This window comes from Dendrobium catenatum, unplaced genomic scaffold, assembly GCF_001605985.2.
Source record: "Dendrobium catenatum unplaced genomic scaffold, ASM160598v2 fragScaff_scaffold_783, whole genome shotgun sequence".
Lineage (NCBI taxonomy): Eukaryota > Viridiplantae > Streptophyta > Magnoliopsida > Asparagales > Orchidaceae > Dendrobium > Dendrobium catenatum.
The window spans coordinates 25,864-46,780 of NW_021319245.1; the positions used below are offsets into that span (position 1 = coordinate 25,864).

The 20,917-nt window shown below is 40.2% G+C and overlaps 1 protein-coding gene across 3 annotated transcripts; it reads left to right on the top strand.

Moving 5' to 3' along the window:
• The first annotated feature begins 2,296 nt into the window (after positions 1 to 2,296).
• Positions 2,297 to 15,591, top strand: LOC110105926 (ribosomal RNA small subunit methyltransferase nep-1). 3 transcript variants are annotated; one of them, XM_028696605.1, is made up of 7 exons: positions 2,297 to 2,577; positions 13,401 to 13,442; positions 13,515 to 13,639; positions 13,809 to 13,914; positions 14,006 to 14,050; positions 14,131 to 14,188; positions 15,008 to 15,591. In XM_028696605.1, exons 1-7 carry the CDS (start codon positions 2,503 to 2,505, stop codon positions 15,181 to 15,183), a joined length of 627 nt encoding a protein of 208 aa, XP_028552438.1. In that variant the 5' UTR covers positions 2,297 to 2,502; the 3' UTR covers positions 15,184 to 15,591. The 3 variants fall into 3 exon arrangements, with proteins under 3 accessions (XP_028552438.1, XP_028552440.1, XP_028552439.1); XM_028696607.1 differs by having other exon boundaries at positions 2,299 to 2,577; positions 14,955 to 15,148; XM_028696606.1 differs by lacking the exon at positions 13,401 to 13,442 and having other exon boundaries at positions 2,305 to 2,577.
• Positions 15,592 to 20,917: the final 5,326 nt, after the last annotated feature.

Here is a 20,917-nt window from a genome sequence, read left to right on the forward strand (position 1 = left end):
AAATAATACTTAATTAAAATAAATTATTAAATTAATAATTGATTATAATAAAACCACTAAAATTACTAATTAATTTAAATAAAATTTTAAAAGAAATAAAAATTTAAATAATAATATTAAATTTTTAATTATTTTTTTTAAATTAGTGAAATAGTTAATTTAAATTAATTAATACCATTTTTAATCATTTTTTCTTATATTATTTAAAATCACCCAGAAACAAATCCACTAGAAAAGCTGTCGGAAAAAAGCTACCGAAAATCTATTAGAAATATTTTCATTATATTCAATCAGAAAATCGCATTCGGCTTATACGCTGGAAAATTATTAGACGAAAATCCGTCGGAAAATTCCGTCAGTAATGAATGATTTGCCTGCACTATAAGATAAAACAACTAATTATAGGATATTAATTAGGTGAAATTGACATAGATAATAATGAAGCCATAATTTTTATTGAGATAACTTAAGAGAGAATATCTGATTATAGGTATAACTACTCCAACAATGTTTGGGCATAGGAGCTTAGATTTGACAAACAAAATTGAAGAGATCCAAAGCAAGCCTTTGAACAGAAATGGCCCAGCTAGCAAAGAAAACAATATTAATCAGGTGAAATTGACATAGATAATAATGAAGCCATAATTTTTATTGAGATAACTTAAGAGAGAAAATCTGATTATATGTATAACCACTCCAACAATGTTTGGGCATAGGAGCTTAGATTTGACAAACAAAATTGAAGAGATCCAAAGCAAGCCTTTGAACAGAAATGGCCCAGCTAGCAAAGAAAACATATTCACAATTATAGGTATAACTGCAACAAAGAGAGGCTTAGATAAAATCAATGATTATAGTATGAAAAGAATTTGTAAAGGGGCACCATATAAAAAAAATGTTAAAAAAAAAATTAAATAGTTTGCTACTAACATATAAAAAAAGTCAAAAGAGAAAGTCTCATTCTTTCATTAACATAATTAGAAAATAAAATAAATAAGTACTTAAAGTAGTAGGCAATTTTTTATAACTGATCATGTGGAGGGATGAACAAATTAATGATTATTGTTGAAAATTCAGGTCAATCTAACTAATGGAGCAAGAAAATGTCATAAATTGATGATAAATACCCTCATCAAAAGGAGAAATTATTCTGTGCGGAGTCTGGAAGAGAAGAACCATCTGGACATGTGAGTGTAAATACTATGCACACGTTTATACATAATGTGTATCAAATCAGTGTACACATTAAATGTTCACTCACATGTCCAGACGGTTCTTCCCGTCAGGACTCCGCACAGAATAATTTATCCATGAAAGGACACATAAATAAATTAGTTAACATAAATTTTCATTAAGTTAATCTTAAAAATGCTTTAAAGTGTTAAGTAATTAAGTCGGGAATAACCAACAATGTTGTTTTACATCAACCATTTACTTGATCATAAGTTCTTTGAATCAGTAGTTTGCTACTACGAATCACCACCGGCTCTAACCATTGATGCTAATATGAGTCATTCAAACTAGCTCATCCACAAAAGAGTTGGCCAATAATAATATTTTGAGCACTCGATCTAATCAAATCTTAACTTGATGTAATTTGTTAGAGACTGCATAATTAGAGATTAAGTTTCTTTTGATTACTAGAGAGTATCTTCTCCTAGGATTCTTCTAGAAGCTAGGCCTTCAAAAATTGTCTCTAGGATTCTCTTTAGTTGGACACCCTATAACATAGCGCCGGCTAGCTATAGGAGACACATAAACCACTTAGGGTATTTCCCTATGGTACAAGGCTAGGTCTACTTGATCTAAATTGAGCTCATTCACATCAAAATTGATCAAACCTGAGTTAGATTAAGTCAACAAGCAAAACTAAACTAAATTCAATCGATAAAAATATACACATTTTACATTAATGTGAATAAAATCTGATTAAATCTAAAAATATTGAATCAATTCAACTCGACTCGATTCTAGTCTAATTTAGATTTGGCAGCTTTGATTAGCCAAATTTAACTCGTCTCTATTTACTTTAACTTAAAATCAACATTGATTAGCTTAAAATCGGCTTGACTCTTGCAAATTTAAACAAAATTTAATCACACTAAGCTCCCCCTTCCTCCAAGACGCTATGGAATCGGGGAAATTATTAGGTCTGGACATCCAATTAAAACTTGCCACATGGACTACGTTTTTATTGTGCTTTTTGACTGAGCTTTGACTATACTTTGACTGCGCTTTTGATACGCTTGACTTAAAATTTGATGGATAATTGTACATTTTTCACATGTTAATATTTTATTGATGTCTAGACTTATCTCTAAGTCCCCGGACCTAATAATTTTCGCTGGAATCGGCGGCTCCTTCTCTTCTTTCGTTTTCCTGCATAGGAGTGGGGCAGGTGAGAGTGGAAGAAAGGGGTGGCGGCGTTGTTTTTCCCCTGTTTGTTCGTCCCCAGCTGGCTAAAGGAGAGAGGAAGGCAGGGTTGCATTCCTTGGCAGCTCGATGGAAAACAGCAGGCTTACAATTCTCTTCTTTTCTTCGGCTTCCTGCGTGCGAATAAGAAAAATAGCAGTGAAGGTAAGAAGGATACCTTCCTCTTCTTCTCCTTACCTCAATGAGAATGTGGCTTTTCACCTTTTTCTATAGCTGGAAATAGAATAGGTAAAGGAGGTATTCTTGTGATGCTCTTGTTGCGATCTTTTGTTGAACACTTGAAATTTGTTGATAAATTGCCTTATTCTTGTCTAGATGAACTCGGAGTCTTTTCTGCTGTAATGTAAAGGAAGAAGCGAAGCATTTTGTTCTATGGCAAGGATGCTATTTTAAATGTTTAGAGTATTTGGGGTTGTGATTTTCTTTTGTTGCATATGGTGCAGCCATTTGGCAATTTGTACTTCATTCTTCCTTGTTGCGTCCTGGAGTATTCGTGGCAGTAGAGAAATATAAAGTTTAATGTCTTAGCTTTGTATGAAGATCCAATATATAATCAGATAAAAGAGAGGGTGTAACATTCATAAGGGACACCAGTTTTTACGATGAAACCCCTGAAAAACAGGAAAAAAATCACAGGGTCTTGCTTAGTTTGAATGAATGTACTAGTGTTTGCAGTTAATTACAAATGAGGCCCTTCCTTAGGGGCAAGGCCTTGGCTTGATATAATAAATATACATTACATAGAATGTATTACCTGATGGAAATTCGAAGAATCAATATTGATATATTCATTTGGTCGATAAGACCATAATCAACAAGCGATGGAGATCAGAAAGACCGAATTCAGGTGACGATGGTTAGAAGGACTGTAGTCGGCGTGCGACAGTGGTCAGAAAGTTGGTTGTTTGGATGCATAAGTCGGAAGGATTATAGTCGGCGGGCGACAGTGGTCAGAAAGACCGTTTTTGGCGATGGAAGTTGGAAGGATATTAGGCTGGCGACGAAGATCATAAAGATCTTAGTTTGACGACAGAGGTCGGAAGGATCGTAGTTGCCGGGTGACAGTTGTCAGAAAGACCATTGTCTAGCGACGCAGGTCGGAAGGATCGTTGTCGGCGGATGATAGTGGTAAAAACGATCATTGTTTGACTACGGAGGTCGAAAGGACATCAATTGACAGATGATAGTGGTCAGAAAGACTGTTTTATGGCGATAGAGGTCAGAAGGATCGCAGTCGGCTAGCGACTGTGGTTAGAAAGATCGTTGTTTGACAATAGAGGTTAGAAGGATTATAGTCGGCGGACAACAATGGTCAGAAAAACCATTGTTTGAAGACGAAGGTCTGAAGGACCGTAGTCAGTGGGCAACAACGGTCAAAAAGAATGTTGTCTGGTGATGGACGTCGTGGCCTGGTGTCAGTCTGGACTGGGCAGAAATCCGACGACAGTCGGTGGCAGGGTGATGGTCGAGGAGGAGCTTGGTGGCAAGAGAGATCTCAGATATCTCTTTCTCTCCTCTCCTCTTTCCTTTTTGCCCCCTTTGCTCCCTCCTTCCTTCCCTTTTTAAATGAAAAATGATGGGTTTATTTATAGTTTTTTGAGAGTGCCATGACCAATAAATAGAGAGGAGATCAAGGGCATGTTAAAAGTGTTTTGAATGGATGGCTGATATCAATTCCTTTGATCATGGACTGTTTATTGAGTATTTGAGTGTCTTAATGATGTTAGAAGTCAACGATCTTGAGCTCATTGGATTTGTCTCGTCGAGCCGCTCGATTCGACTATAAGCATGTCACATTTGGAAGCTGTTTGGTCATCCAATTTATGGTTTGAACCTTCCAATGGCACTTCAGGTTTTCGATTTGGACCCATTTGGGCTCGGATTGGATCAAATTTGGTGCCGTTGGGTTCGTCTTTTTAAGACATTCAGTTCGATTATAAGTTTGCTGAAATTGGAGTTCATATGGTCTCAAATTTAATTTTAGAAGTTTCTAACTTGATTTTGCCTCGAGATTCATGCCCGATCATGATTAATTGATGATATATCAGTTGCCCCCCTATTTTCCGAAGTCGAAGTTTACAGACTCCGAAAATATGTATCAGAGCTCTTCGAATCATTTCAACACAGATTATAATTTTCGAAAAATTTCATGGCCTGATCATTCCCTGGATGTCAACGTGGACCTCTTCTCGAGGCCATAAACTAAGTAAATTACCCTTAATTATAATTTCAGATTGTTATGGGGTCGGCTCATTGATCGGGACAAAACTTGTCGAAAAAGTTTGCCCCAAAATTGTCGAATTTGTTCAAAATTGACTGCAAATGCTTTGTTTAGCTCTGAAAGCGCTTAAAATGAGTCAAAAAATGTTAGAAAACGGTCTCATTGATCCAAAAAATGTCCGAATTGGACTGTCTAAGCCAAAAATTGGACTCAGACGTACATTGGCGCACGGACGTCGTTGTAGGAGTCGACCCACATTGCCCCGTGCAGCGTAGCTGGAAAGACGAGCCCCTTAGGCGCACGGCTCTGTCAAATGCAGTATGTTATAACCGGCTTGATGCGGGTTATTTGGCTGAGCTGGCAGGAACCCATCAGGCTCATGTGCCCACTATCTCCATTTTCTAACCGTTTGCTATTTTCTGCTAGTTTAGTACATCTGGCACCTTTTACTACATAGAAGTAGTTATAGTAATAGGAATTCCTCAGCTAGAATGAGGATATAAACTCTTTTCTCAGGAACGAAGGAGGACACAGAATATACTATCCTTTTAGCTATTTGCTTGTCTTGTGTTACTGTTTTATTGTGCAGGTTTCTTCTTAGCTGCAATAGGCGCTGCTGCATATTGGTATCAGAGCCCACCTGGGAATGGCTGAAGGCAGTTCTAAGAGAGCTACCGAAGAGGAGAGGACGTTGGATGCAGTGTGGGCGGCTCAAGCCAGCTTTACACAGCAACTGGATGAAATGAGAGCAGATCTATTTCGCCTCTCTATGGAGATGAGGACAGAAATGGCTGCATTTCGAGCAATGCTTCTCCCCGCCGGCAGGGGATGTATACCAACTCCGGTACCACCGATTGGGGGACAACCAGTCAACGAAACCCGACGGCGACAACCTGTTCCTACAACCGATTTCTCAGATTCAGAAGGTGAACCCCACTACCGGGTGAATCCGGATCAGACTGAGTCAGAAGGCGAGGGGCATCAACAGTTTCAAGAACCCCCAAGGCGACGATATCGGCATCCCCGAAGAGAACAAGGGGAATTTAAGGTGAAGTTGGACATCCCATATTTCGATGGGCACTTGCATATTGAAGACTACTTGGATTGGGAACGGGCCGTGGAAACCTTTTTTGAATATTTGGAGATTCATCCGGAGAAACAGGTTAAGTACGTCGCTTGCCGTTGAAAGGCGGCGCTAGCGCCTGGTGGTTGCAACTTTTGCAGGCTCGCCGGCGAGAAGGACGGGGGCCTGTTCGTAGCTGGATTCGAATGAAGCAACTGCTTAGGGGCCACTTTTTGCCGACAGACTACGAACAAATATTGTATCTCCGGTATTAGCGCTGTGTCCAAGGATCACGGATAGTGAATGAATACACCGAAGAGTTTTATAGACTCAACGCTCGCAACAACTTGCAAGAAACTGAGAATCAATTGGTTGCTAGATTCATTAGAGGCTTACGAGAACAACTTCATGAGAAGCTAGAAATGAATTCTATCTGGTCGTTATCGCAGGCAGTGAACTTCCCATTGAAGGCGGAAGCGCAATTACAACGCCATTCCAGAAGTTATTCCAGCCGGAAACCATTCCAACAGGAGTCTCCAGGTGATATTTCCCGATCAGCCGTAGCATCAGCCAAGCCACCCACGGTCTCAGGTTCCGTTTCTAGCCCTCAAACGGTAGAGCCGAAGTTTCCTGCCCGAGCCAAAGTGCTACCCAAAGAAAACCCATACGGCAGACCATCAACTCTAAAATGTTTCAGATGTTTTCAGCCCGGGCATAAATCCAACGAATGCCCCAACCGACAGCAACTTCAATTGGTGAAGGTGATAACCGTGAATTTAGCGGAGAACCTGAAGTACCTGCTGATGATGAAATTGTTACCAAAGATGTATGTGGGGACGTGGGAGAACCCCTTGTGTGCGTCCTGGAGAAGCTTCTATTAGCTCCCCAGCATTCCGTGCCATCACAGCGAAACACTTTGTTTCGAACAAAATGCACCATCCAAGGGAAAGTATGTGATTTATTGGTGGACAGTGGGTGCACCGAGAACGTGATTTCTCGTTCCGTAGTGCAGGCTTTACAGTTGAAGACTACAAAAAAATCACATCCCTACAAGATTAGCTGGGTTAAGCGCGGAATGGAAATCACGGTACTTGAGACGTGTGCGGTAACCTTCTCCATAGGTAAGCATTATGTCTGCAATGTGGTCTGCGACGTCCTGGATATGGATGTTTGCCATATCATTTTAGGCCGGCCGTGGAAATTTGACTCCAACGCCAATTACGACTGTCGGGGCAACATTTATTCTCTTGAATGGAATGGCAAGAAGCTGAGACTATTGCCACAGATGACTGAAAATATAGGCCAAAATGACAAGGGGAAGGCGGTGGCATATTTAGTCTCAGGACCGAAGCTCCTATTAACGCCTTTAGCGGAAACGTCCATGTTGGCTCTAGTGACTACTGAATTCCAGGATACTACCGAGAAGATGCCACTACCGGAAGGAATCCGCATTCTTCTGCAAGATTTTGCGGATATTACTCCGTCCGATCTGTCGACCGAGTTACCACCGCTCAGCACCATCCAGCATCAGATTGATTTCATCCCCGGCTCGTCACTACCAAACCTTCCACATCATCGGATGAGCCCAAAAGAACATCAAATCTTTCAAGAAATTGTGGAAGATCTCCTCCGTAGACAGCTCATCCAGCACAGTATGAGTCCCTGTGCCGTACCAACTCTTATAGTTCCAAAGAAAGACGGACAGTGGAGGCTATGTATTGATAGTAGAGCCATTAATAAAATTACGACGAAGTATCATTTTCCGGTGCCCCGCATCTCAGATTTGCTAGACAAGCTACATGGATATGTGGTTTTCTCTAAACTAGATTTACGCAGTGGTTATCATCAAGTACGCATTAGAAGTGGGGATGAATGGAAGATCGCGTTCAAGACGAGGGAAGGGCTTTACGAATGGCGAATCATGCCATTTGGGTTGTGCAACGCTCCATCCACCTTCATGAGATTAATGACCGAAGTTCTTAAGCCATTCTCCGGTAAATTCTGCGTATCTTATTTCGATGATATACTTATTTTTAGCCCCTCCATGGAGGAGCATATGAGCCATCTTAATCAGGTCTTTGCGGCTTTGTGTGCTCACAAACTATATTTAAACTTATCTAAATACGAGTTTGGCACTCCGTCCGTCTGCTTCTTGGGGTTCATCGTCTCGCACGAAGGAATTCACGCCGATCCTCGTAAGGTCGCTGCAATTCAGGATTGGCCGGTGCCGCGTTCCATTACAGATGTCCGAAGTTTTCACGGTCTTGCTAATTTCTATCGCCGATTCATCAAGGGATTTAGCGTTCTTGCCGCACCCCTGACTGATCTGTTAAAAGGCAGCTCATTTTCTTGGACCACCCAACAATAGGAAAGTTTCGATCAAGTCAAAACTGCTCTCTGTAATGCTCCCGTTTTGGCTCTTCCAAGTTTTGAGAAGGCATTTCAAGTTGACACTGACGCATCCGGGATTGGAGTAGGAGCTGTTCTTTATCAGGAAGATAAACCCATTGAATACTTCAGCGAAAAGCTAAGTCCCTCTCGCCAAAAATGGATTGTATATGAGCAAGAGCTCTATGCGGTAGTCAGAGCTCTCAAACAGTGGGAACACTACTTATTGCACCAGGATTTTGTGCTGTGCAGTGATCACCAATCCTTGCATTATCTAAATAGCCAGAAAACTATCAACAAAATGCATGCGAGATGGGTAATTTTTCTGCAAAAATTCAGCTTTGTAGTGAGGTATAAAACCGAAAAAATGAACAGAGTGGCTGACGCCCTCAGCCGAAGAGCAGCTATCCTTACCCAGTTGCAAACCGAAGTAACCGGTATGCAGGAAATAAAGACCCTGTACGCGAATGATAGCGAATTTGGCAACATATGGGAGGCCTACTGTTTCAGAACTCCTCAAGACGACTTCTCCGTGCGGCACGGGTTTCTTTTCAAGGGTAATGCCTTATGTGTGCCAGAGTCATCCTGGCGGCAACAACTTATTAAAAATATCCATTGTAGCGGCCTAGCGGCTTGTGTGGGTCGTGATCGCACCCTCCAACAACTGCAATGTAAGTTTTTTTGGTCGCATATGAGGCGAGATGTGGCCCGATTCGTGGAGAGGTGTGCAGTTTGTCAACAATACAAGGGGACCGCACAAAACACCGGACTGTACCTACCACTACCAGTATCATACACAATTTGGGAGGACCTTAGTTTAGATTTCGTCCTGGGGCTGCCACGGACCAAGAGGGGCTCAGACTCGATAATGGTGGTAGTCGATCGGTTCTCCAAAATGGCCCACTTCGTCGCTTGCAAGAAGACATTCGATGCCATGAATATCGCCAAATTATTTTTTAAAGAGATTGTTCGTTTACACGACATTCCCCGGAGCTTAACATCGGACAGGGATGTTAAGTTCATCAGTCACTTTTGGCGAGAGCTATGGAAGAGGTTTCAAATGGATCTTAAAATGAGTTCGGCCTATCACCTGCAGACGGATGGCCAGACCGAAGTCACTAACCGCACTCTTGCCAGCATGCTGTGGTGCTTGGTTCAGGATCATCGTAAGCAATGGGAAGAAGTTCTAGGACAAGCGGAATTTGCTTATAATTCTATGCCTAATCGTGCTACAGGTATGTGTCCTTTTAGCATTGTGTACACGAAAATGCCTAATCACATTGTAGATGTGGCCGTCCTCCCGAAATGCCGAAGTGCTGCTGCGGCTCAATCCGGCGAACAGTTCTCCGAGATCCTGAAGAATGTTCGTGAACGCTTACAAGACACTAATATGAAATACAAGGCAGCACAAGATAAACATCAAAGGGTTGTTAGCTTCCAACCCGGAGACTTGGTAATGCTCAGATATCGCAGAGACCGGTTCCCCACATGCTCTTGTCCAAAGCTACATCCCAAGAAGTTTGGCCCATTTCCAGTTTTGCGTAAGATCAACGATAATGCATATGTTATTGATCTTCCGAAGGACCTCGCTATTTCGGCAACCTTTAATGTTGCCGACATCTATCCGTATCATCCTCCAGATGAAGCTGCCACTGCAATACACTCATCGAAGATGAGTTCTTTCGAAGCAGGAGGGAACTGATGCGGGTTATTTGGCTGAGCTGGCAGGAACCCATCAGGCTCATGTGCCCACTATCTCCTTTTTCTAACTGTTTGCTATTTTCTTCTAGTTTAGTACATCTGGCACCTTTTACTACATAGAAGTAGTTATAGTAATAGGAATTCCTCAGCTAGAATGAGGATATAAACTCTTTTCTCGGGAACGAAGGAGGACACAAAATATACTATCCTTTTAGCTATTTGCTTGTCTTGTGTTACTGTTTTATTGTGCAGGTTTCTTCTTAGCTGCAAGAGGCGCTGCTGCACGTCTTTTATTAAGGTTTTTTTTTTTGGGCCCTGCACACCTTTTTTTTAACCATGCGTGTGGCAGCTATAGTGCCACCCACTTATATTTTTTTTATTTTTAATATATATATATATATTAAGGAAATATAAAAATTTTAGAATGGGACCCAAAAAATTTCGAAAAAAAATTCAAACATATTTTGAACAACTTTGGAGGCAGATCCCCCCTCCCCCCAATTTTTGAACCATTTTCCCATTTTTTGTCCTATAATTACTCTCCTGTGGCAAGAGGAAAATTGCTCATCTTCTCTTTCTCTTTTGTTCTTCTAACTTTCTTACAGTTGAGGCCTTCCACTGTATTGAACAGGTGTTATCCCTTATCAAGTAATAGTGCCCTTCTTTTGTGTAGAAGTTAGAGTTTTCTTTCTCTCTCTTCCCCATTTTTATTCTAATTTTAGAGGCTTTCTATTATTTTTAATAGGTAGCATCATCTATCCAAATTCAGTGCCCATCTTTGTTGTAAAAGGAACTTTCTCCTCCTTTCCTTTTTTTCTCCTTTGATATTCTTCTTACAATAGAGACATTTCACTGTTTGAGATAAGTGAGATCCCCTATTTAGTTTCAATGCTCTCTTTACATTAGAGACATTCTAGATCGAGCTCCACTCGTTAAAAAGTTCATGAGCCGAGCTTATTGAGCGACGAGCTCGAGCTCGAGCTCAATGAGACTCGGCTCGTGAGCTCACAATCCGGCCTGTCATTAATTAATTATTTAATAAAATATTTAAACATTAAAGATGGAATGCGGCTCGAAGTGGGACGCAAATAAAAGATAGAACGATGGTGGGAATTTCGAATGGCTGGGCCAACACTATGTCTTGGTGGGAATTTCAAATGGTTGAGCTAGAAGCGGAATGCGGGCTCGTGTGCGGATTGGCGAATGACAAGGGCTCATGTGTGAATTGGCAAACGACTGTGGGATTGCGTCGCACTGTGGAAGGCGTTCACGTGCGAAACATGAATGACTCATCGTTGGGTTTGCGTGTGGACTGTGGGAAGCGAAAGATGCTTGCTCTGTGCGGAATGCGAATGACAGTGTACTTGTGTGCGGACTGCAGAACATTAACGACACAAGCTCACGTGTGAAATGCGAATGACGGTGGTACTTGAATCACGGAATCGAATGACTGGACGAACCATTTGCATTACGATGAGTAAATCACATAACTAGGCCTAAATTAAAAAAAATGTTAATTTATGAATTACATTAATTAATCATAATTATGAACCAAATCATGTTATACTAATTCAATTATTCTATAATGAATTAGAAATATAATATGATTATTAAAATAATGTTCTATTTTAAAATATTTTTTTTCTTATAATTTTTTATTGTACGTATCTAACTGTATTACATGACAAGCAAGTTTTTTTTTTTGAACTATTTAAACTATAATATATTTTTTTAAAATTACCAAGATAAATGCAACTTAAATAAACATTATTTTAATTTAATTCATTTAATTTAATTATGATTATTTACTCCTTTCTTTTCAATTTTTCTAAGAAGATTTTATGCATCACAATATAGTCCTACACATATGTGTGTGTGTCGCCATAAGGTTTGCCTCAACATAATAAAAAAAAAGTAGGCGATGAGGCGTGCACCTCGAACTTTTATTTGGTCCGGTGAACGTACGTAGAGCTACGTTCGCCCGGCACTAAGATCGCAGGCACAAAACGAGAAATACCGAGCAATACCAACAATAACAAGAAATACCATTATGTGAAGACAAAATACCGAGTAATACCGAGCAATACCGAGCAATACCGAGTAATCCCAAAAAATACTGAGTTTTTTATAGAAAAACTCGGTATTGCTCGGTATTGGTCTTCACAGAGCGGTATTCCTCGTTATTACTAAACAATACCTAGCAATACCGACCAAATACCGAGCAAAAACCGAGTAACAATCCTCTGACCGAACGTAGAGCTACGTCTGGTCAGAGGACGTAATAAAAGTTCATGCACCTCCCACTTGCTGTTTATGACTTAAGTGGGGTGAAGTGTGCCTGGTATGCCTTAGTGCAATTTTGAAGTTGCATAAGCCTAAAAGATTATTCTTTAGGTAATTTTAAAATTTTAATTTATAAATTATATGTTTATAATTAAACCTGCTTACTATACCTAAACTAGACTAGAGTTGAAAGAATTGTACGACCTTAAACTCGCAGCCACACGATGCACGCCGCACAACCCTCATGTTCACACTCCATCATGCTGTGTTACTTCCATTGCTATGCCACCCCGGCTACTTCTCAAAAACCTCTTCTTTTGTTTTTGGAAACCCCGTTTCCTTATTTTTAATATTAGTTAGATGAGAAAGCAATTAACTACACTGATGATTCTAATAAAGACCCTCTAAATAATGAAAGAGAGAGACTTTTGAGTTTCATGAATTCTGATTTTAAACTGATTGTTTATGTTGAAAAGAGAGATTGTTTATTTAGTATCAGTTATAGTCTTATATGACTTTTACAGCCTTTGATTATTTATAATGTTTGATTATTATTTATATTTTAATTAATTTAATGGTTTAATTTGAGGTTTACACCTTGAGGTTTGCACTTCATCTTGTGGAGAAAAAAAACACATCAATACCTGATTATGTAATTTCATACATGTGGTGCTCTACTAAAGTAGAAGATTTTCTTGTGAAATATCAGATCCCGAGTTCATTGGCGCTCTGCTAAAAAAAGAGGTCTTCTTGTGAAATATCAAATCCTGAATACTGAAGTTAGTTACATTTCCCTAGTTCTGATAAGAGTTAGTCGCAGGTGAGGAATGCATGTTTTATGTAAAATGGCTTATGATTGTGTTGAATAAGACGAACTGGTGCTTTTTTGCAGGCTCAAGTAAATTTCCTTTTTGGGTGCTCTTCTGTTTTTTTTTTATATATAACTTGCAACATCAATGTTTTTCTCATTAAAATCTTACGGTGTATCTAGTCTCCATTTGCATTAACAAAATGATTGGAGTCAGACATGGATGAGCATACTTCAAACAGTTTCTTTTATCAAATCTCTGTGATGACCCCTCCTAAAATATCTTGCACTTATGATTTATACTTCTTATTTAAGTTTAGAATCTATGTGGAAAAGGTGAAGCCCTTTATTTTTTTATTATTGCACTTAATTCAATTTTTTCACACTTAATTAATTCATAAATGTTTACAAAGGTATACATTGACTCTATCCCTCATGTTTCTTTTTTTCAAAAACATGTTCTTCTGAACTCTGATGAGTATGCTAATTTACTAAAAAAGCAGAGTAAAGATCCTTCTGATTATTGTCCTGACATTGTTCATCAGGTTTGTGATAAATTCATAAAACTCGTGTAAATTTTGTCTCTTTCGTTGCTAGTTGAACTATGGCGATTTCAGGCACCTATTGCTATATTGGATAGCCTCTTAACTAAAGCTGGTAGGCTTCGAGCTCTATATGTACGTTCAACACGGCATGCACTCATCGAAGTCAAACCACATGTTCGTGTTCCAAGAACCTTCAGGCAATGCTGTGGTCTTATGGGTTTTTCACTGTTAGAATATTCCATATTGTTTGAGCATGTCTGTTTGTAGCCTGAATTGCATTATTTTTTTTTTTCAAATTTATTGCCCATAAAAGAGTTGCATGTTTATAGTATTATTACTTATATGTGGTCCCTTATTCTTTTTCAGTGCAGTTGTTAGAAAAGTAAAAAATTACTGCCGTAGGCAAACGTGCGAAGCTTCACCTCTGATTAAGAATCCTGTAACAGATCACTTACCTGTTAACTCAAGAAAAATAGGTGATTCTTAAACCTTTTTAACATTGATTTATTGATCATTGTTGGAATGAATGCTTAACTGCGGCTAATTTTTCTTTGTTTTTCTAGGCCTTTGTTGCTGCTGCTAGTGACATTGTCAACCTTGTTTTTATGGTATGCTATAATGGCCCTTTTAATCTTTCCTTTTTTGCTTGCATTCTTTTCATTTATATCCAATTTGTGGCAATTTTCAGGTGGGTGCTATGGCTCATGGAGTCATTGATAAAGGATTTATAGATGACTTCATATCAGGTATATTGTTTTATGCTGAAGGAATTTTGATTTAATATTTTGTAACGCTTTATATAAATTTATTTTTCATTCATGAATGATACTTCGGTTTCACAATTCACCAGGGTGGTAGATAAGATTATATGTGCAGTGGTTGGTGTAGAGTTGGTAGAAAGCATATACTTCTCATTGAAAATCCCTTCATGATGCATGGTTGTTGCATATCCTCCTTGATTTCAACACAGCATGGTCTCTTTATATTTTCCTCCTCAATTATTACTCATATCTTATTTATGATCAATGTAAATGTTTCAGTTTGGTTATTAATCATTTATCATTTACAAATTAGTTTAACCTTGGATTATTTACCTCCTATAACAATCTTCTATCTGAAGGCTACCTACAAATGTGCAAGTGACAACTACCCTCCCTTCATTCCTCTAAGCAGCAGCAAGTGACAAGCTACCATAATTTGCCTCTCTTTAAATGTTATTTTTTCATTTGTGGATGTTTGTTTCGTCTCATTTGCTTGTGCAGTTTAAAACCAATATTAGTCTTTAATTTTATGAATTACCCTATAAATTTCTCAAAAATGGTTATTTCAGTTTCACTAAATGAGCGAAAAAGAAACAAATCTGAAAATATATTCTATGTTTTCTATCTATGAGCAACTAAATGCACTCGATGTGTAAATAATTTATCATTTTTAAATGCTTGATATGTTAGCTAAATAATTATAGAACTTGATTTATGCTCAAACAACTTTCTATTTTCCTTCGTTCATCAGGCTGTGCTCTGCCATAAAATTTAGCCACTATGTTTTCCCTGTGCTTCCTACAGTTTCAAATTACCCACTCAGTGCAGCTTGCTGGAGCAGAAATGGAAGATACTATAAGTCAACTTCATCTCGATGTGATCTTTTTCTGACGCTGGGACTAATTCTGAATCAGGTCTATGTATTCCGCCAATCCCTTGGCATTTTTTCGGCTAGTGATTTGTATAAATTTTTGCTATAATTTGTTTAATTATGTTGAGAATAGATAATTAAAATGCTAGTTTATGCTTGCACTTTTTTTTTTCCTGAATTTGCTCGTTTAGTTTATTTGATGATGATTATGATTTTTGTTAGTTTGTAAAGTCCGCAGATGCCGTACTAATTCTTAATCAGGTGGCTTCTTGACATGGCTGCAGGAAAGCCCATGTAATTATTGGAAGCATGTAGTTATTCAAAGTAATTGATTAGTTTATATGTAATTTATGGTGAGAAAATTTGAATGCAAGTTTGAGCTTTGTATAAATTTTGGATCTGTGATTAGCTCAATTACCTCATTTTGATGATGATTGTGTTGATGTTTGTGCCATTAATTGTGTACTCATTTGGAGTTTTTTAATCATAAGGATAGCTTGCTGTCTTGCTGGTGGAATGAAAGATATCTTTCTATGTGGAAGCCTTTTTCCTATCCTTATTCCAAGGTTTGGAAAATGCTGAGGGAGTTTTTTTAATACTTTTAAAAATTTGGGGACTTTCAATATTCATGCTGAGAGTATTTTTTTTTTAATTTATTTATTTTATTCATGCTGAGAGTAATCTTTCTCTGATTTGAGATTCTTGGATAAATGGAAAATCTCTTTATGAGATTTATTATGGCTTTTTTCTTGCTTTGAAATATCATTCTAATTTAAAGTTAAAGATGTGATTACTAGAGGCAGATGGGATTTTCCTTATAACTGGCCTAATATTGTTTTTGCTGCTCTCTCAATTTAACATTCCGGGTGATTATCAGGCTTTTTTGAGCTTTGTAAAAGATAGTAAACAAAATTTCGGATATTTTTTTTATATTCAGCATTCTTAGAATTTGACTTTTAATAGGGCACAATGGAGAAAAATGATTCATGTAGCCGACCCCACGTAGTGGGACAAAGGCTTGATGTTGTTGTTGTTGTTGTAATATTTGGCATAAAAAGTATGCTCTAAGGTACTCTGTATATTCCTGGATGATTTTGGTAGGAGGATTAAAAACAACAGATGCTTTATTTAGTAGGAATATTGATGTTAATCCTTCTCGTCAACTTTGCTATGAGGCTAGAGAAATGATAGGAAATACTTGAGTTCGCAAGCAACCCTAAGGGAATACTTGAGTTCGCAAGCAAACCTATTACTAATTGGAGACAAAACAGCGAGAAATAAGCCAAAATCTGGGCGAAATATGCCCAAAATAATAGATTGCAATAAGGGAAACAAAGAACAAACAATACGAAAGCAAGATACAAGTGATCCTCAATTCGAGAGGAGGATCGTCTCTCCCAAATCTCTAGACAAGAGAGTCTAGAGCCCAAAGCACCCAAGAAACTCCAAGAAGAAAACAATACTTGCATGCTTCTCCCTTCCCCTTACCTCTCCTATTTAAAGACTTTTCCACCTCCTTAAATCTTTCCTAAAAATAAATTTCAAATAAATTCAAATCCCGTGGACCCCACCTCTAGGCGGTAATTTAATTTGGGCAAGAAAAGAGGCGAGATTTCCTCCTTTGATATACAAGTGCCGGCTGAGGCGGTTCAGAAGGAACCGTCTCAAAAGGCGGTTCCAAAGGAACCGCCGTATCAATACCGCCCTCCCGAAGAATCACCTTGTCCTCAAGGTGAAAACTAGGAAACTGTTGCTTCACCCTTTCGTACGGCTCCCACGTGGCATCGTAGTCTGGAAGATTCTTCCGCTTGATCAGTACTTCTTTTGCCCCTTCTTCTTGCTAACGAACCCCCATCAACTCTAAGGGTTCCATAATCACCTCTAAATCTTCTGTAAGAGTGGCTGGTAACTCTGAGCTGGCTGTATAATCTCCAATAGCTCTTCTCAGCTGTGACACATGAAAAATCGGATGAATAGTTGCCGTGAGTGGTAATTTTAGCCGATATGTCACTGCTCTGATTTTCTCTAATATTTCATAAGGTCCAAAGTATCTTGGGGCGAGCTTTTCATTTCTTCTGTTGGCCACTGTCTTCTGTCGGTATGGTCGGAGTTTTATGAACACTTTATCTCCTGCTTCGAACTGGATGTCCTTCCTATGCCCATCGACCTGTTTTTTCATAATCTGTTGAGCTATCAGTAGATGTTTCTTTAATTCCTCTAATACTCGATCCCTTTCCTCTAAGTACTCCTCTACGGAAGAGACTGGAGTACTGCTCTCCCAAAGTGTACTAAGTGAGGGGGTCCCTTCCGTACAGCACCTTGAATGGAGTTATTTGTGAAGCTAAGTGAAAATAGGTGTTGTACCAGTACTCTTCCCAGGACAGCCATTTGGCCCAAAGTTTGGGTGTCTCCAACACAAAACATCTCAAATAGGTCTCCAAGCTCCTATTGATCACCTCTGTTTGGCCATCTGTCTGTGGGTGGTAAGCGGTGCTCCTTTTTAGAACTGTCCCCTGTAACCTGAACAATTCTATCCAAAAATGACTGAGGAATACCTTATCTCTATCTGACATAATCGCCTCTGGTATGCCATGTAATCTGACCACCTCTCTAATGAACGCTGAAGCCATTGTCACCACGGTGTAAGGATGTCGGAGGGGAATGAAATGAGCGTACTTGCTCAATCTATCCACCACTACCAAGATTACTGTGAAACCTTTTGAGTAGGGCAGCCCATTTATGAAATCCATGGATATCTTCTCCCAGACTCGTCCTGGTAGTGCCAACGACTGTAGTAGTCCTCTTGGTGACATAGCCAAATACTTGTTGCTCTGACAGATCTCACACCTTGCCACCATCTCTTCTACATCTCTATGCATTTCCTTCTAGTAAAGCTCGGCCGCCAATCTGTTATAGGTCTTCTGCACTCCTAAATGGCCCCCCACTGCGCTCCCATGAAATTCCTGGAGTAGATTTGGGATGTGGATCGAGGTCCGAGGCATCACAAATATTCCCTGATATAGTAGTCTGTCTCCCTCTAATGAGTACCCTGGATGGCTACCCTCCTATTTTAGCAAAGCTTCCTTGAATCTTCCAAGTTCTTCATCTCTAGCACTTTCTTCCATGATAGCCTCCCAGTCTAGTATCAAAGGAACGAATAATGCCACTGCCTACAATTCCCCCATGCATCTAGACAAAGCATCTGCCGCTTTGTTCTCTACTACTGGTCTGTACTGAATCTCAAAGTCATACCCAAGCAATTTGGACAACCACCTTTGATGCTCTTCCGTCGCCATCCGTTGTTCCAGTAGGTATTTCAGGCTTCGCTGATCTGTCCTGACTATGAAATGTCCCCAGCAGGTAGGGCCGCCACTTCTGGATGGCTAATATGATGGCCATTAATTCCTTCTCGTACACTGACTTCAGTCGGGCTCTAGTGGTCAATACCTGGCTAAAATAGGCAATGAGTCTGCGACTCTGCATCAGTACTGCACCCAGGCCGTATCCTGAAGCATCTGTCTCCACAATAAAGGTCTGAGTGAAATCTGGTAAGGCTAGGACCGGTACCGTAGTCATTGCCTTCTTTAAGCTCTCAAATGCTGCTGTAGCTGCTTCTCCCCATAGGAACCCGTCCTTCTTTAATTGTTCAATGAGTGGCCATGCTATGGAGCTATACCCTTTTACGAACCTCCTGTAGTAACCCGTCAGTCCTAGGAATCCCCTTAATTCTTTCAGATTTTTTGGCACTGGCCACCTTATCATAGCTTCAATTTTGGATTGATCTGCTGCAACTCCTTTAAATACCACATGACCCAAGTATTCTACATTGGCTTCTGCAAAGCAACATTTCTTCAAGTTAGCCCTCAGCTGGTGCTCCTGTAGTACCTCTAGCACCCTTTTCAAATGCTCCCAATGCTCCTCTTCTGTCCTGATGTAGACTATGATGTCGTCAAAGAATACTAGTACAAATCGTCTGAGATAAGGTATAGGAAACTTGTTCCTAAGGGCCTGAAAAGTTGCTGGAGCATTGGTAAAGGCTAAACGGCATCACCAGGAACTCATAATGTCCTTCATGAGTTCTAAAGGCCATTTTGGGTACATCCTCCTTTATTCGGATCTGGTGGTAACTAGATTTTAAATCTCTCTTGCTGAAAATCACGGTTCCACTGAGTTCAGCTAGTAGCTCGTCAATGATAGGTATAGGAAACTTGTCTGGTACAGTTTTCTTGTTGAGTGCTCTGTAGTCCACACAAAAACGCCAATTGCCATCCTTCTTTTTTACTAACAGAACAGGGCTAGAAAAAGGGTTGATGCTGGGTCTGATGATCTCTGCCTCCAGCATTTCTCTAATCAACCTCTCTATCTCATCTTTTTGGAACTGAGGGTAGCGGTAAGGTCGGACACTGATGGGTGACACTCCCTCTTTCAACACGATGGCATGTTCCTGCTCCCTCAGGGGTGGCAATCCCTGGGGTGGCTGAAACACCTCTTGGAACTGCTGAATCAACGGCTGGATGGAGAGGGGTATGTCTCTTCCTTCTTCCACTCTTGCTCCCTCTAAACTTTGCAATTCCACTAAATATCCTCCGCCTGCTAACTGGACATCTTTTACCATCGTTTTAAGAGAAACTAGGGATTTGGAAAGCCCCGCGCCCCCCTTAATTACTACCTTCCTTCCATCCACCATCAACTCCATCGTGAGTGCTCCCCAATTCACCTTGGTGTCACCCAAAGTTTGCAGTCAATTCATCCCCAGGATGACATTCGTGCTCCCCAGCTCTAGTGGAAGGAAGTCCTCCCTCACCTGTATCCCCTGGATCGTCAGTCGTACTTCTCTACAAATCCCCTGACCTTTCTCTATCTTCCATGTACCCATCATCACTCCGTAACAGCCTGTGTCCACCAATTTTATTCCCAGCTGGTCTCTCTGTTTAAAATTGCGCAATTAGAGGCGCGCCTTGAGGTGCGCCTCTGCGCAATTCCTCCCAAAAACGCCTCAGAACCTACGCAATTCCACCTCTGTAAGAGGCGTACGCCTCACTGGGATTGAGGCGCGCCTCAGAGGCGCAACTGCGCAATTCCTGGTGAGGCGTACGCCTCACTGGGATAGGGCCCACTCACTTAAATTGAATCCTTTTCTCCCCCTATACCCGAAGGCACCCGATTTTTCCCCCTTCAGTTCGCGAAACAGAGCTCCCGCACTCTCCAGTTCGCAAAACAGAGCCTCCTGCACGCCGTCGGCCTCCTTCCCGTCGCTCCTCCCGCTGGCGCCGCCTCTCTCCTGCTAAGTTGAAACTTCCGGCCGCCCTCTAGGAGTACTCCACATTGGATTTTAGGTATTTTTATTAAGTTTAGGGTTATATTTTTCAAGTTTAACTTAAACTAGGGTTTAGTTTTTTTTTTGTGTATTTGATTTTTTGCTTTAGGAGACATGGTTAGAGGTAAAGAAAAGGCGAATACGTCATTGCGGCGTGACCCTTCTTGGAAATATAGCGTGCAAGTTGACGCAGGAGGGGGCGAGAAAATGTATGTCTATTTAAAATGCAATTTTTGTGAGAAAGTGGTGAAGGGCGGAGTAACCCGCATGAAAGAGCACTTATCATGCTCTCACAAGAATGTAGCACCGTGTGCAAAAGTGCCGGACAATGTGAAGAAAGAAATAAGTGCTTACATGAAGAAAACTACCACTGCTAAACACTTACAATAGGAGCAATTTGATGAAAGGGTCGAGCATGGTGCTTATTTTGGGAGCGAGAGTGGAAAGGGCTCTTCCTCCACTATACATAGTAGAGGTGCACGGGGTCCTATGGATCAGTATATGACTACTCCAGGAGTGGATAGAG